The sequence below is a fragment of the Camellia sinensis genome, chromosome 2, assembly GCF_055761805.1.
Source record: "Camellia sinensis isolate YWXY chromosome 2, ASM5576180v1, whole genome shotgun sequence".
Taxonomy (NCBI): domain Eukaryota; kingdom Viridiplantae; phylum Streptophyta; class Magnoliopsida; order Ericales; family Theaceae; genus Camellia; species Camellia sinensis.
The window spans coordinates 105,467,719-105,482,266 of NC_138962.1; the positions used below are offsets into that span (position 1 = coordinate 105,467,719).

General features: G+C 39.2%; 1 protein-coding gene across 5 annotated transcripts in view; it reads left to right on the top strand.

Moving 5' to 3' along the window:
• LOC145820257 (nuclear pore complex protein NUP107-like) overlaps positions 1-14,548 on the top strand; it is a 36,722-nt gene that overhangs the window by 11,134 nt on the left and 11,040 nt on the right. For 2 of the 5 annotated variants that reach the window (XM_082915368.1, XM_082915369.1), the window contains exons 3-10: positions 398-467; positions 883-996; positions 1,942-1,975; positions 2,064-2,189; positions 4,791-4,949; positions 5,254-5,346; positions 5,420-5,587; positions 5,932-6,030. In XM_082915368.1, the coding sequence (XP_082771494.1) occupies positions 398-467; positions 883-996; positions 1,942-1,975; positions 2,064-2,189; positions 4,791-4,949; positions 5,254-5,346; positions 5,420-5,587; positions 5,932-6,030 (863 nt within the window). The remainder of the gene's footprint in view (positions 1-397; positions 468-882; positions 997-1,941; positions 1,976-2,063; positions 2,190-4,790; positions 4,950-5,253; positions 5,347-5,419; positions 5,588-5,931; positions 6,031-14,548) is intronic. The other 3 variants (XM_082915370.1, XM_082915371.1, XM_082915372.1) reach the window with 3 other exon arrangements.

Consider the following 14,548-nt stretch of genomic DNA (forward strand, 5'->3'; position numbering starts at 1 on the left):
TCATTTTGAGTCAACTTTGCTATCCTCTAGTTAAATTGTTATTTTACATATTGCCAAATCTTAAATTTTTGATGTGCTTATGTTATTCTGACTCATGTTGGATGCTGATCTAGTGACTGTTTGGTGCTAACCTAATAAATATTTCCATTCCATAACTCCTGGAGAATGTTTTGGAGGATTTTGGACCTAAGATGGTAAACTTGAGAAGCTTACAAAGATTATTGATTTGCTTCTTTGAAAGTTGAATGAATGTTTTATCTTGTTGCACATTTTAAATTGCTACACTGGTGTTCAGAATTTCCTTTCTGTGCTCAAGTTTCTTCTGCCACAAAACTTATTATGAATAACATTTATGATTCCCTTGTGTATCTTACAGTTGACATTTTGTGTATCACAGGGTTGATGCCTATCCCTGATCTGATATTGCAATTTGAGAGATCTTGCCGCAATGTATCGGAGTCAATAAGGTGGGTCTCACACTTCTCATATATTTGTATTTCTGTTGAAGAGTCTTCTTTTGGAATATGTGTGCACATGTACCACTGTAGCATGCTGAGTATTGTGAATATTATTGTAGTATTTTACTGTGCATGCACGGGAAACATTTCTTTATTAGGATGAAAATAGGAGGTGGGCAAATAAGGGAGGAGGAAGTCTCATTTCTAGTTTATAAAGAAAGAAGCAATGAGAAAGGTCTTTGCCTAAAATATTTTGTACAGTGCACCCTTTTTGTGTGTAAATACTGGCTTTGAATCATGCTGAATGAGGTTCTTAGGATGCAGTTATCATGAATATTTTGTTTTGATTTTTTCATATTAAATTTGGTAATGCTCAGCATCTTGGTTGGTTGTTTTACTGTGTCCCTGTGCTCTACTTCTGTAGGTATGGATCCAATGAAAGACATAGAATTGTGGACGACAAGTTGATGAGGCAGAAGGCTCGACTCTTACTTGATGAGGCTGCTTCTTGGTCTCTTTTGTGGTACCTATATGGGAAAGGAAATAAATCTTTACCATTAATGTTCCTATCATAGAATTGATGTTTTATATAGATAAAGTGGACTCTACAGTGTCACTACAACAATGTTGAAACTTCTTGAATGCATGCTCATTGAAGTTTGGGAAGTTCATACTTAATGATTTATGTACTGAGGAGTGAAGTATTTCTGTAATTTATCCATTCTCTGTTGGTATCAAATTATTTAGTTGTGCTTAAGAAGAAATAACATTGTGACATTCAAAAATTATTTTAAAGTAGTTCCATGTTATTAGATTAAAGCACACTTGAAGTTTATATTTGTCAGTTACATCCCTGCTGAATATGAGCATATAAGTGATCTGACCGTTCTCTTAGACATTTACGATTAATTCTTCTCTCTTGGTCAATGTAATATTTGACCACTCCTCTCTGCACCTCACCTTTTAATCCATTGTTTCAATTCGGCTGGTTATGCGGACTTCTAAGTATCTTGTTGGTTCATGGTGTAATGATCTTGATGAGACAACATTGGTATATGCTACAACATTGGATCATGAATCAGCTAGTATTAGAAATCTTGGAAGATTTTTATTCCTGATTGTTGGTGCATGTCATACCTGATGCCATGTCTAATTGAATACTTAGAAAGCTTTACAAAGTGTTATCATTTGCCTTATTAAACAAATTTCTGTTTGATGGTGAAATTGGTCATTCTTTTATATACATTTCTCATCTTGTAACTTCCTCCAAATTAATTCTTAAATTAGATGATTGGCTATCCCAACATTCATATTAGAATGTTCAAACTTTAGTTACATATTTGCTCACATAGTTTCCTGGTTAGGAATAATGATGCATATTGAAGTTACTTAATGTACTTGACTGTTTAGACAAGGTATTCTTGTTGGCTCCTGCATGTTTATGTTGGCTTGTTTGTGAAAATTATGTTTTTCATCTTCTTGCAGGAAATGAAGAACTCCCAGAAGATATGATGCTGGTGACGCATCTACTATTGTTAACTCTCTAGTTTTCCATTATGTTTTCTTGCTCTTATATTGTGAGTTTCATCTAATGCCTTATGACAGTCCCCAACAACTTCGCATTTGGAGGCTTGCCAGTTTGTTGTTGCAGATCATACAGCACAATTAGGCCTCCGGATTGTTCAGTGGCTTGAAGGATTAGCCTCCAAAGTCCTTGATTTGGATAATGAGGTGATGAGTCTGCTACTTTCTCCTGTTTTGACGGTCTAATGCTTATCCATGGTTTGTTGTTTCTTTACTTTTTAAAATTTAATTTTGATTTTGAATGCCTTTCTTGTTGCATTTCAACAGATAGTCTGAAGTTGCCAACTATTGTGAATTGATACCATTATCCACCATATACTTGAATTATTTTTTCCTTTTTCGATTAGAGAAATTAGCATAGTTGAAGGTGGCAACTATTGAATTGATACCATAATCAGCCATTGTTATTTTTAGTTTATTTGAGATCTATTTTTGTAAACAAATGATTTAGGAAGTGAAAGTTAACATCTTTTTTCTTTAACATGCACATCAATGAGGTGTAAGGCTTGGAGTGCTGTGCCTTCTCCCAAATTAGCAGACAACTTAGTGATCAAAGACTTTTTTCCTGGAGAGATTTCAGTGCACGATAATAAATCAAATATAATATCAAGATATTGGGTGGCAAAGAAGATAAAATATGCAATAGGTTTTATGTGCTGAAATTTGAAAGCAAAAGATTTAAAACTTTTATTTTGTATTAGTAAAAGGAGAATGTGATTTGGTAGAAGAATCAGTGACTTGCAAAATGAGTTGCCTGGTTGTGTTAGGAGAGTATTGATGATGGGCCCCTGGAGGGTTGAACAGGAGCAATTGTAAATTGTATTCTGAAAGCAAAATTTTGTTTTAATACATTGTAGTTCATAAGGCAGTTTGGTGGGAAGGTTACGAAGCATGATATGGTCCTGGAAAAGGGAGAACTTCAGTTGATAATTATATTTAAATGGTGACTAGTAAGTCTAAGATATATATATAAATTCACTTGATGATCCATATTGTAAGTTTACAACTTCGGTGTGTGGTGATCAAGACATGCATGTACTTACTAGAATAAGTCATTTGGAAACTAGAGATGGTTTACATTACATGCATCATGGGTGAGGATCAAATGCTTGTGTCATGAAGAAATTAAAGGATCTGGAACAGTGACAACTTTACACTCATTATTTACCCAATAAACCACATAGGGGAACACATTACAGCAGAAATTATTAACTTCCCTGTTTTTAGGAACCGTATCTATTTTTTATTTTATTTTATTTTTGGGAGCAATTTACAGATATGGGAAAGTCATTGGGGTTTTAATTGAGGGCTTTGAAGGTAAGAATAGTCTCATTGTAAGATGAAGCGTAACAAAACTGAGGCTTGCACCTATTACAGTGGAACAAATTATATTCAACTGGGGAGTATTTATTTAATTGTGTTTGATAAGTAAAAGTATTGATGATAGCTGCATGTGGAATAAAGGAGGTATTTTATATGATGAGAGAAAAGAGAAGGAATAAAGAGGGATATAAATGCTGCATCAACTACTATGTGAAAAATTTATGAGGTGTGCTGTAAAACTAAGAGGGTGACTGAGCAAAGTTCAAGAAATGAGACAAGAATAGTAGTATATTATTTGGTTTAGTATTATGTTGGTTACCCATGGAAGTTATTGATATGTTATGCAACTGAAGGAAAGATGAGCATCTTCATATTGTTTTGTGGCTTTTGATGGAGTTATGGGGGGTGTGAAGTGATTCTTAATTACAATAGGTTAAGGTTGCATTGGGAAGGTTTTCTTTTGGATTGATTATGGTTGGATTGGTCAGGCCACTTCAGGGAAGAGATCCAATGTTGTATGCCATTTGTGATCACTAGTTTGACTAGTACCGACTGTGATAGTTTAGAGCTTGATTGCCTTGATTTAAGTTGAGATGCTTTAGAGTTCAATGGGTATATATGAGAAGCAAAACTAGAGTTGGTAAAAGGATTTTGTAGAACTGGGGGCAGGTGGTGAGGGTGTAATGATAATGGATAGCCACTGTCCAACAAATTACTAAGACTGCTGATTTTATCTATCAATTGTTAGATAAAAAACAGCGTAGATGTAAGGAAATATCCATAAATTAATTTCATGATGAAAGTACAAATATTGTTGTGTGGGATCAAGCATATGTATCGAATTGGAAAGAAAGTCAAGTAGGACAATGGGTGTGCTTTATTGATGGACAAGATCCAGGAAGTGACGGAATAACACACTCATAAGGGCGAGCTTTAATTAAAACTGAGGAGGCTGAAATGGATGATTGATTGGTATGGATGGATGCTGGAGATTTCATTAATACCACCAGTTGTGGGATGGGTAAGCAAATGTTGACTAAGCTTTCTGGTCATGCAAAATGAAAATGGAGAGGTCTTAATGAAAACATAGATTATGGGATGACAATTTTGTGGCTCTCATTCGCATTGTTTTTTTCAGCCCGGTTGACTTCCAGTTTTCATATTTGAACATGTGGTTGGCCCGAAGCAGAAGGATCAAGCCATGATTAAGCTATGTTGGGTCCTATTATCAATATCTAGACAGAACACCAAAGAACCATTTGGCAGCCATTTAGTCATTTATCTTCTTTGAAGAAGATTGTATTTAACAATAATTGTTTGATTTCCTTGGTTCTTCCCTGATAGTTTAAACTTCACAATAATTTGACTGAAATTGTATTAGGAGTTCTGTGGTATGGTTGGCATAACTGTTGGTTGTCTTCGCAGGTGAGAGGTTCTCATGTTGGTACTTATCTCCCCAGCTCTGGGGTCTGGCGTCATACCCAACGTGCTCTAAAGAAAGGTGTCTCAAAACCAAAAACTGTTCGTCACTTGGATTTTGATGCTCCAACGCGTGAACATGCTGAACAACTACCTGATGATAAAGTACTTTTCGATGAACAGTTGTCTCAATATATATAATTTTATTTCACCCATGAACTGCTTGTGGTCTGTTGTAGTACATTTTGAATATAATTTTGATTACATTTCAATATATTAAAGTCCTTTTCACATCTGTTCAGCTTTGCAACCACGCATTGTATCTGCATCCTATGCCGTTCATCTTGTTGGATTCAATTTTGCTGAAACTAGTAGATCTAGAAGATTTTTAACATTTTTTGAAATATATTATTTGTCTATTTATTTTTTATTTGTTAGAATTATGTAAACTTTTTTTTTTAATCAACAGAAACAAGATGAATCTCTTCTGGAAGATATCTGGAGTTTGTTAAGGGCTGGCAGACTAGAGGAGGCCTGTGATCTTTGCCGGTCTGCTGGACAGGTATGCAAAATTTTTTTGGGGTTGTAGTTGTAAACTTCCTGCCCCATTGTGATATTAAATTCCCTTTGGGCAGCCATGGAGAGCTGCAACTCTATACCCATTTGGAGGGTTGGACCTATGTCCATCAGTTGAAGCCCTGGTAAAAAATGGAAAGAATAGAACTCTTCAAGCTATTGAACTTGAAAGTGGCATTGGTCACCAATGGCGCCTTTGGAAATGGGCTACCTATTGTGTATCAGAGGTACGGGAAAAAATATTTAATCAAAGTACTTTCTGTGAGCGAACTTTCTTATGCAGTTACAATGATTTCTATAAATGTCGCACACATTCCTTGTGCTCCCTTTTTCTCAATATTTTGTGGTTCTAATTTTTCTCTTCGGCAACTCCCATTGATTGATAAATCAAATCTTGTTCACTTTCTCTTGTAAGATTGGTAGACAATTGACGTTATTGTAAATTGTTTTCTGCTCTTCTTGTTTGGAGATTCTCAATATTCGTAGCTTAATAAGATGCTGCCATTTCTCCATTAAAAAATGGTCGATCAATTAAGTGATTTCCTTTCTTCTATGCCTTCTTGTATTGAAGAGAATTGCAGAGCAAGATGGTGGGAAATATGAAACAGCAGTATATGCAGCCCAGTGTAGTAACTTGAAGCGTATTCTTCCTATTTGTACAGACTGGGAGGTAATTTTTTGCTCCTTAATGATGCTACCTTCTAATTTTTTATCAGTTTTTTTTGGGTGAATAAAATTTTTTTTATCAGTTTTTGTTCACCCATAATTCGCTTTGACACATCTTTTGAGCTTTTTGTAAGAACAATCAACCACTTATTCCTCCTACCTATTACCTGGTATAAAATGCATATGAGCACATGTAGAAGCTCTCCTAGTTGTGGTTTTGATTCTAAGGATGTCTATTTAGCTTCTACAACATGGATTGCAACATATATATATGTATAATATATATTGAGGAGGCTGTTTGGTTAGGCTGATTTCGAAAAAGCTCAATGGGGTTTCCACAAATAGAAGTATGTGGGATTTCGATTCCTTTATAAGGGAGTGTGAGTTGATTGATCTACCCTTGAGTAGTGCTCGGTTTACTTGGTCTAATCTTCAGGAGAATAGTGTTTACCGTAGGTTGGATAGATTTCTTCATACTTTGCGTTGTGAGGAGTTGTTTCTTGATTTAAGGCAAGAGGTTGTCCCAAGAGTTGTTTCTGTTAGGATCAAACACACCCAGAAAATATTATCTCACACACACAGAGAACACAATATTTACGTGGTTCGGCCCAATGGCTACATTCACGGACAAAAATGAGAATTTTCACTAAAATGGAGCAAAATACAAATATAGAGGGGGAGATGAAACTCACTCAACTCACAGCTCTCACTCTCCAATTTCTGATCTATACAACCCCTCCTCACTCATCTCAATTTATAACCAAGAGAGGAGGAGTAGGTGAAATGATAGCCATAATTGGCCAAGGTGGTGCCACCCTCACTATCTTCCTTTAGTGAGTTGGTGTTGCCCTCCACCAGCTTCTTTTACCACATGGTGCCACCCACACCATGTGGATGGTGGGCTCCTTACCATGTGGGTAGTGGATGGAGCCAACAATTCTCCCCCTCCACGCCCACATGGACAACTGACTTCTCACTTGAAGTCCATCCCGATCAGATGCTTGCAAACTTCCAGTTTGTCTCTGGTGACACCCTTGGTCATCATGTCAGAAGGATTCTTATCTGTGTGGATCTTGATCAGTTCCAATAACTGCTTGTCCATCACTTCGCGTATCCAATGATACCGAACATCAATGTGCTTTGTGCGAAAATGGTACATCGAATTCTTGCTCAGGTCTATGGCACTCTGACCATCACAATGTACCGTGAACTTTTCTTGCTTTAATCCCAACTCTTGGAGAAACCGTTTCAACCACAACATTTCTTTCCTGGCTTCCGCTGCGGCAATATACTCTGCCTCAGTTGTGGATAAAGCAACACACTTCTGCAGCTTGGATTGCCAAGACACAGCTCCCCCTGCGAAGGTGAACAGAAATCCTGATGTAGATTTCCTACCATCAAGATCGCCTGCCATATCTGAATCAGTATAGCCTTCCAAGGCTGGTTTAGCATCTCTAAAGCACAAACACATTTTTGCTGTACCCTTGAGGTACCTCAGAATCCACTTGATTGCTTCCCAATGCTCTTCTCTTGGATTGGAAAGGAATCTGCTTACAACTCCAACCGCATGAGCAATATCTGGTCGGGTGGACACCATTGCATACATCAAACTCCCTACAGCGGATGAGTAGGGAATCGCCTCCATCTCTTGTCTTTCCTTCGTAGAGGAGGGACAAGAATTCTTGCTCAGCTTGAAATGATTAGCCAGCGGAGTACTGACTGGCTTGGCATCTTTCATGTTGAACTTCTCAATCACTCGTTCAACGTACTTCTCCTGTGACAGCCACAACTTCTTGGCTTTCCTGTCACGCACAATATTCATGCCCAAAATTTGCTGTGCAGGGCCTAGGTCCTTCATGTCAAAGGATTGTAATAACTCCTTCTTCAGTGATCTGATTGTTGTGGCATCTTGTCCAACGATCAACATGTCATCAACATAGAGCAGAAGTATGATAAAGTTTCCACCGGGAAATGTCCTGACATAAACACACTGGTCTGCAGCAGTTCTCTTGTGCTCATGACCTACCATGAATGAGTCAAACTTCTTGTACCACTGTCTCGGCGCTTGTTTGAGGCCGTAGAGACTCTTCTTCAATCTGCAGACTAAGTTTTCTTTCCCTTTGACTTCAAAACCTTCTGGCTGCTCCATGTAAATTTCTTCCTTCAGATCACCATGGAGAAATGCTGTCTTCACATCCATTTGTTCAAGTTCCAAATTCAAACTAGCTGCTAGTCCCAAAACTACTCGAATGGATGTCATTTTCACAACTGGCGAGAAGATTTCATCAAAATCAATACCTTTCTTCTGCCCAAAACCTTTGACAACCACTCGAGCCTTATACTTGACTAGCTTTCCGCTGCCATCTTTCTTCAACTTGAACACCCATTTGTTCTGCAATGCTTTTCGACCCTGGGGAAGTTTCACCAAATCATAAGTCTAATTCTTCTGCAAGGATTGCATCTCTTCTTGCATAGCTTGCTGCCAGCTACTCTTCTCCTTATGATTTTGAGCTTCTTGAAAACTTTCTGGCTCCCCCTCATCAGTAAGCAAAATATACTTAGAAGTAGGGTATTTGGTTGACGGCTTAAATTCTCTTGTTGATCTTCGTAACTGTGGACCAACAGTCTCTGGTAGAGGGGGTTGTGGCTCCCCCTACTCAACACCCTCTGCTTCTGGATCTTCTTCTTCTAGAAATCCATCCTGCAACTCTACATCATTGACTGCATGCTGCGGTAACTCTTCTTCATCAGTGGCATGCTGTGATGGTGCAGGGTTTGGAATAATTTCTGAAACATCATCAACTTTGGGTTTGGCTGGTTGCCCAAAGTCTTCAAAGGTCTGGCCTTCTTGAAACACCACATCTCGGCTTCGAATGACCTTTTTGTGTTTCGGATCCCACAATCTGTATCCAAATTCTTCATCTCCATAGCCAATAAAGATGCATGGAGTGGCTTTGTCATCCAGCTTCTGTCTGTGCTCCTTGGATACATGTGCAAATGCTTTGCACCCAAACACTCTCAAGTGAGAGTAAAGAGATCTCCCTTCCAGACCATACTTCTTCTGGAATCTGAAAATTCAGTGGAACTAATGGCGATCTGTTGATCAAATAGCAAGCAACAAGAACAGCTTCTCCCCAAAATGGCTTTGGTAGCTTTGCCATTTTAAGAATACATCTGACCTTCTCCACAATGGTTCGGTTCATTCTCTCGGCTACACCATTGTGTTGTGGGGTTCCAGGAACAGTCTTCTCATGCCGGATGCCGTGAGTAGCACAGTAGGCTTTAAATTCCTTTGACGTGTACTCGCCTCCATTGTCTGTTCGGAGACATTTCAGCTTCTTTCCAGTCTCCCTTTCCACCATAGCATGGAATGTCTGAAAATGCTGGAACACCTCAGCTTTGGTCTTTAAGACATAAACCCATACCTTCCGTGATGCATCATCAATGAACGTCAGAAAGTATTTTCTACCACCCAAAGATTCCACTTCAATGGGACCGCAAACATCAGAGTATACTCTGCTCAACAACTCTGATTGTCTTCTGGATGATGAATGGAAAGCGACTCTATGATGCTTCCCAAACAAACAGTTGTCACAAGGATTTAATTTTGTATCTTTGGCAAAGGGAATAAGTGACTTCTTTGCCAAAATCTGTAACCCTTTCTCACTCATGTGACCCAGCCTTTTGTGCCACAAATTTGGTGACGTCTCATCTTCTGCTGCGTTGAGGCTATTTGAATTCACCTCCACATAAGTCTTGTATAGTATGCCAATTGCCTGTCCTTTGGCTACCACGAGAGATCCCTTTTTCAACTTCCATATGCCTTTGCCAAAGTAGTTCTCATAGCCTTGTCGATCTAAGGCTATCCCTGAAATAAGATTCAGGCGTAAATCGGGAACATGCCTGACATCTTTCAACACCATCGTGCACCCAACTTTGGTTTGGATATGAACATCACCAATTCCCACAATTTTTGAAAAACTGGAGTTACCCATTTTCACTGTACCAAAATCTCCAGCTGGGTACGTACTGAAGAACTCCTTCTGGGATGTAGCGTGGTAGGAAGCTGCTGTATCTACCACCCACTCGATGTCGTTGTCTGACATATGGAGGCATTCTTCTTTTTCAACAGAGAATAATGCAATATCCTCTGAGATAGTAACTGCAGTGGTCCCATCTTCGGTCTTTGGCTGTCTATTGCCTTGTTGTTGTTCTCCCTTCAAGGCATAGCAATACTTCTTTATGTGACCCTCCTGGCCACAATGGTAACATTTGAACTTTGGCCGGCTCGTACCTTCTCTGGATTTCCCTCTGTCTTGAGATCTTCCTCTGCTGTGTCCTCTACTTTTGCTTCTTCTCCTGCCCCTGCCTCTATCTCTGCTTTTATTTTCTGTAATGAGGGCATGAGATTGATCTCCACCCATTTCTTTCTTTCTTGCCTCTTCACTAAATAAAGCATCTGTAACCATGCTCATAGTCAGTTTCCCTTCTGGGGCAGAGTTGCTGAGGGACACCACCAATGTCTCCCAACTGTCTGGCAAAGAACTGAGCAGCAATAGGGCCTGCATCTCATCATCTAACTCCATTTTGACAGTTGTTAGTTGGTTCACCAAATTTTGAAATTCACTGGTGTGTTCAGCAACAGAGATACCGCCTTTCAACTTCAAATTCACAAGTCTTCTCATCAGGAGGGCTTTGTTCCGAGCAGTCTTCGACTGGTACATGCCTTCTAACTTTGTCCAGAGAGCATAGGCATCAGTCTCCTGGGCGACATGGTGGAAGACACTGTGATCAATCCATTGTCTGATCTGGCCAATGGTCTTTCGGTTCTTCCGCTTCCAGTCTTCGTTTTTTTCCGTTGGTGGTTTAACTCCATTAAGCTCAATGGGGTCAAACAAATCTCGGCAATACAAGACCTCTTCCATTCTGGGCTTCCAAATGGCATAATTGGAAGCATTTAACTTTATCATGGAACCTAAAGTCGATGTTAATTCCTCCATCATACAAAAATGATCTCTGGCTGAAAAACAGGTTTTGCTGTGGAGTCCGGACTGGTCAAATTAGCCGGAAAAACACTTCGGGTTGTCAAAAGAAAGACAACAAATTTTTTGAAAGCTTATTTGCAAAATCTGACCGTATGGATGTGTCCGAAATATTCCAAATAGTTGGAAAGCACTATTGGATCACCCAAATCGGACCTCAAATGGCTTAGATCAAGCCAAAACGGATTGAATGGCTTAGATCGGCAGAATCTGGTACGGCTGAGAAGCACCAGATTATTTCTCCGATTCGGCTGGCGTCGGGCTGACGTCAGCGGCTCAGTCAACGGCTCGGTCAGCGGCTTTGGCTTCGTCCCGGCTCGGCTTAACAGCTCGGCTTCGATCGGCTTGGTCAGCGGCTGGAAGGCTTGGTCAACGGCTCAGATTCGGCTCGGCTTAGCTGATGACGTCGGCTGGCACGCGCGCGTGCGGCGCGTGTATGCGCGTGAAATCACGCTTCTTCTTCCTCTGGAAGCGCGTAAGGCGCGTGTGAGGGTGGGGGCGCGTGGGAACGGCGTCACAAAGCGCGTGTGGCGCGTGTGTGTCCGTCCGATCTCCGTTTTCGACGTGGTTTTCGCCTCTGTGATCGTCTTGTCGAGGGCTTTAAGCTGGTGTGATCAAAAGTGGATTTCGACCACTTTGATTTCTGGGCATTTCTGAAAAATGCACTCTGTTTTTCCGAAAGAGACTCAACCAGCTCTGATACCACTTTGTTAGGATCAAACACACCCAGAAAATATTATCTCACACACACAGAGAACACAATATTTACGTGGTTCGGCACAATGCCTACATCCACGGACAGAAATGAGAATTTTCACTAAAATGGAGCAAAATACAAATACAGAGGAGGAGATGAAACTCACTCAACTCACAGCTCTCACTCTCCAATTTCTGATCTATACAACCCCTCCTCACTCATCTCAATTTATAACCGAGAGAGGAGGAGTAGGTGAAGTGATAGCCATAATTGGCCAAGGTGGTGCCACGCTCACTATCTTCCTTTAGTGAGTTGGTGTTGCCCTCCACCAGCTTCTTTTACCACATGGTGCCACCCACACCATGTGGATGGTGGGCTCCTTACCATGTGGGTAGTGGATGGAGCCAACAATTTCAGACCATTGCTAGGTGATTTTTGAGAGTTGTCCCTTTAAATGGGGTCCAACCTCCTTTAGATTCGAGAACATATGGCTGAAAAATCGCTCTTTTAAAACTGATTTCAAGGAGTGGTGGGAGAATGGAAGAGTCCATGGGTGGGGAGGGTTTCAAGTTTATGTGAAAGTTGAGAGGGGTCAAGGAGAATTTAACGATTCGGAATCGTAAGTTGTTGGTGATCTAAATGAGTAGAAAGCAGAGTTAGTTTGAGGTATTGAAGATTTGGATGCAAAGGAGTCTAGGGAGGGTTTATCTAGGACTTCGAGAGATGAGAGATCATTGCTCAAATTAAAGTTGGAAGAGCTTGTTTTTTGGGAGCAGATTTTTTGGGGACAGAGCTAAGTTGAAATGGGCAAAAGACGGCGACATCGATTCAAGATTTTTTCATAGGGTTGCGTCGGGGAAAAGGAAGAAGAATTTCATTAAAAATTTGGAAATTGGGCAAGGATTGGTTTGTGAATAAGGAAAGAGCAAATCGTTAATGGGATTTTCTATTTTCACTCAATTCTCTATTCTAATGGAGGAGTGGACCGTCTAGGGATCAAAGGTATTTTTTGGGCTCCTGTGGATACCTTGAAAGTCAGTTGGCTCAAGAGACCCTTTGAAGAATGTGAGGTGCAGTAGGCTGTGTTTGAATGCGAGAGAGATAAGGCTCTAGGCCCGGATGGTTTCTCAATGGTAGTGTTTCAAGATTGTTGACAGATCGTGAAAAGGGATCTTATGAAAGTGTTTGGTCAGTTTTTTGAGAGTGGGGGAGGTTAACTTATGCACCAATGCATCCTTCATTTGTCTCATTCCCAAGAAAGAGAAGTAGGTTAAGATTGGAGATTTCAGGCCCGTTAGTTTGGTTACGCTACTTTACAAAATTTTGGGAAAGATGCTCCTTAAAAAGGGCTGTCCTTGGGAAAACCATTTCTCCTTCAAAAGGGGCCTTCGTGCATGGACGGCAAATCCTGGATGTGGTCCTAGTGGCCAATGAGATTGTTGAAGTGTGCCCATGTCCCATGAACCATTTTTTTGAGTTTTCTAGTTTTTCTCTAGGTTTCTTTTTTATATTTGTGTTTTTCTTTCATGAATGTACTAAGACTAAGTTTTAAGTTTGATTGGAGTTGTAATTTAAGAACTTTTGGTAGTGTTTGGTAGAGTTTTCTAACTATGATATGAGAATAGAGTTGTATTTTGAGTTTGTGAGTTTTGGAATTATGATTTGAGTGTGGAAATTTTATTTGGTGAATGAGTTTTAAATTGAGTGAGAAATTTTTGATGTGACATGTGATATTTGATACAAAAACTTACAACTTATAACCAAACACACAACTCAAATCAAAATTATATTCAAAACTTATAAAAAAATTTAAAAAATTCCAAATTTTTTTTTATTTAAAATATAAAAAATACCAGGTGCCAATTGTTAAAAAAAAATAAAAAAATAAAAAAATAGCACTATTCTGGTCAATCGACCAGGTGTCCGGGAGGATGACTGGACGTTCGGGAGGACGACTGGTTAGCCCAAATTTTCCCACGTTGGAAAGAGTTTTCAAAAGTGAGTGTGGAATTAATTTTTGAAAATTGTAAACAAACAACACACTCCAAATAATGGGTAGAAATGTGTTTGGAGAGCTTCTCCAAACACAGCCTTTAATTTCTATTTTTGTTAATTAATGGAAGATGACAAACTTGGTGGTAACAATGATTAGAAATTCTTAATTAAGAAAATTGATTTTAAATTTTAAACCTTATTATGATGTCCGCAAATTTTGGGGCATCACAAAAGACCTCCATTAAATCTCCATTGAAGAGCATTGTAAATCCTCCAAAATAGTGTTGAATGTAAGACATCTTTCCATTTTCTTATTATATTTATTATTGCACTTATAATTTTCGGATCTATGTGCACTCTATTGGCATAAAAGGTAGGTTATTTCGGTCTATGTGCTCTCTTTTTTTGAAGCATGGTAGCACCTCCCTTAGTGTTGCTACCCATTCAAAATCAGAGCATCACAAATCCATTGTTTGTTGCAGAGACCAAATTAGATTTCAAAAGGGAGACACTCGAGGGCAGACTACCTTGCCCTAGATAAATAATAAAAAAAAAAAAAAAAAAGAGGCATCCTAGTTGCTAGTCAAATTGGTTTAAACTAGTTTTTCCTACCTTCTAACTTCCAATAATAAGACGAATATAATAAGAATAAAAATAACAATCGACAGAAGTTCATTGCCAAGACCCATCGGTCTTAATGGAAAAATTATGATTTAATTTTTTTAAGTCAAAAGGTCTACATTGAGATTTTCTTATTCTTAAAAGATATGTACAAGAAATTTTTCTAT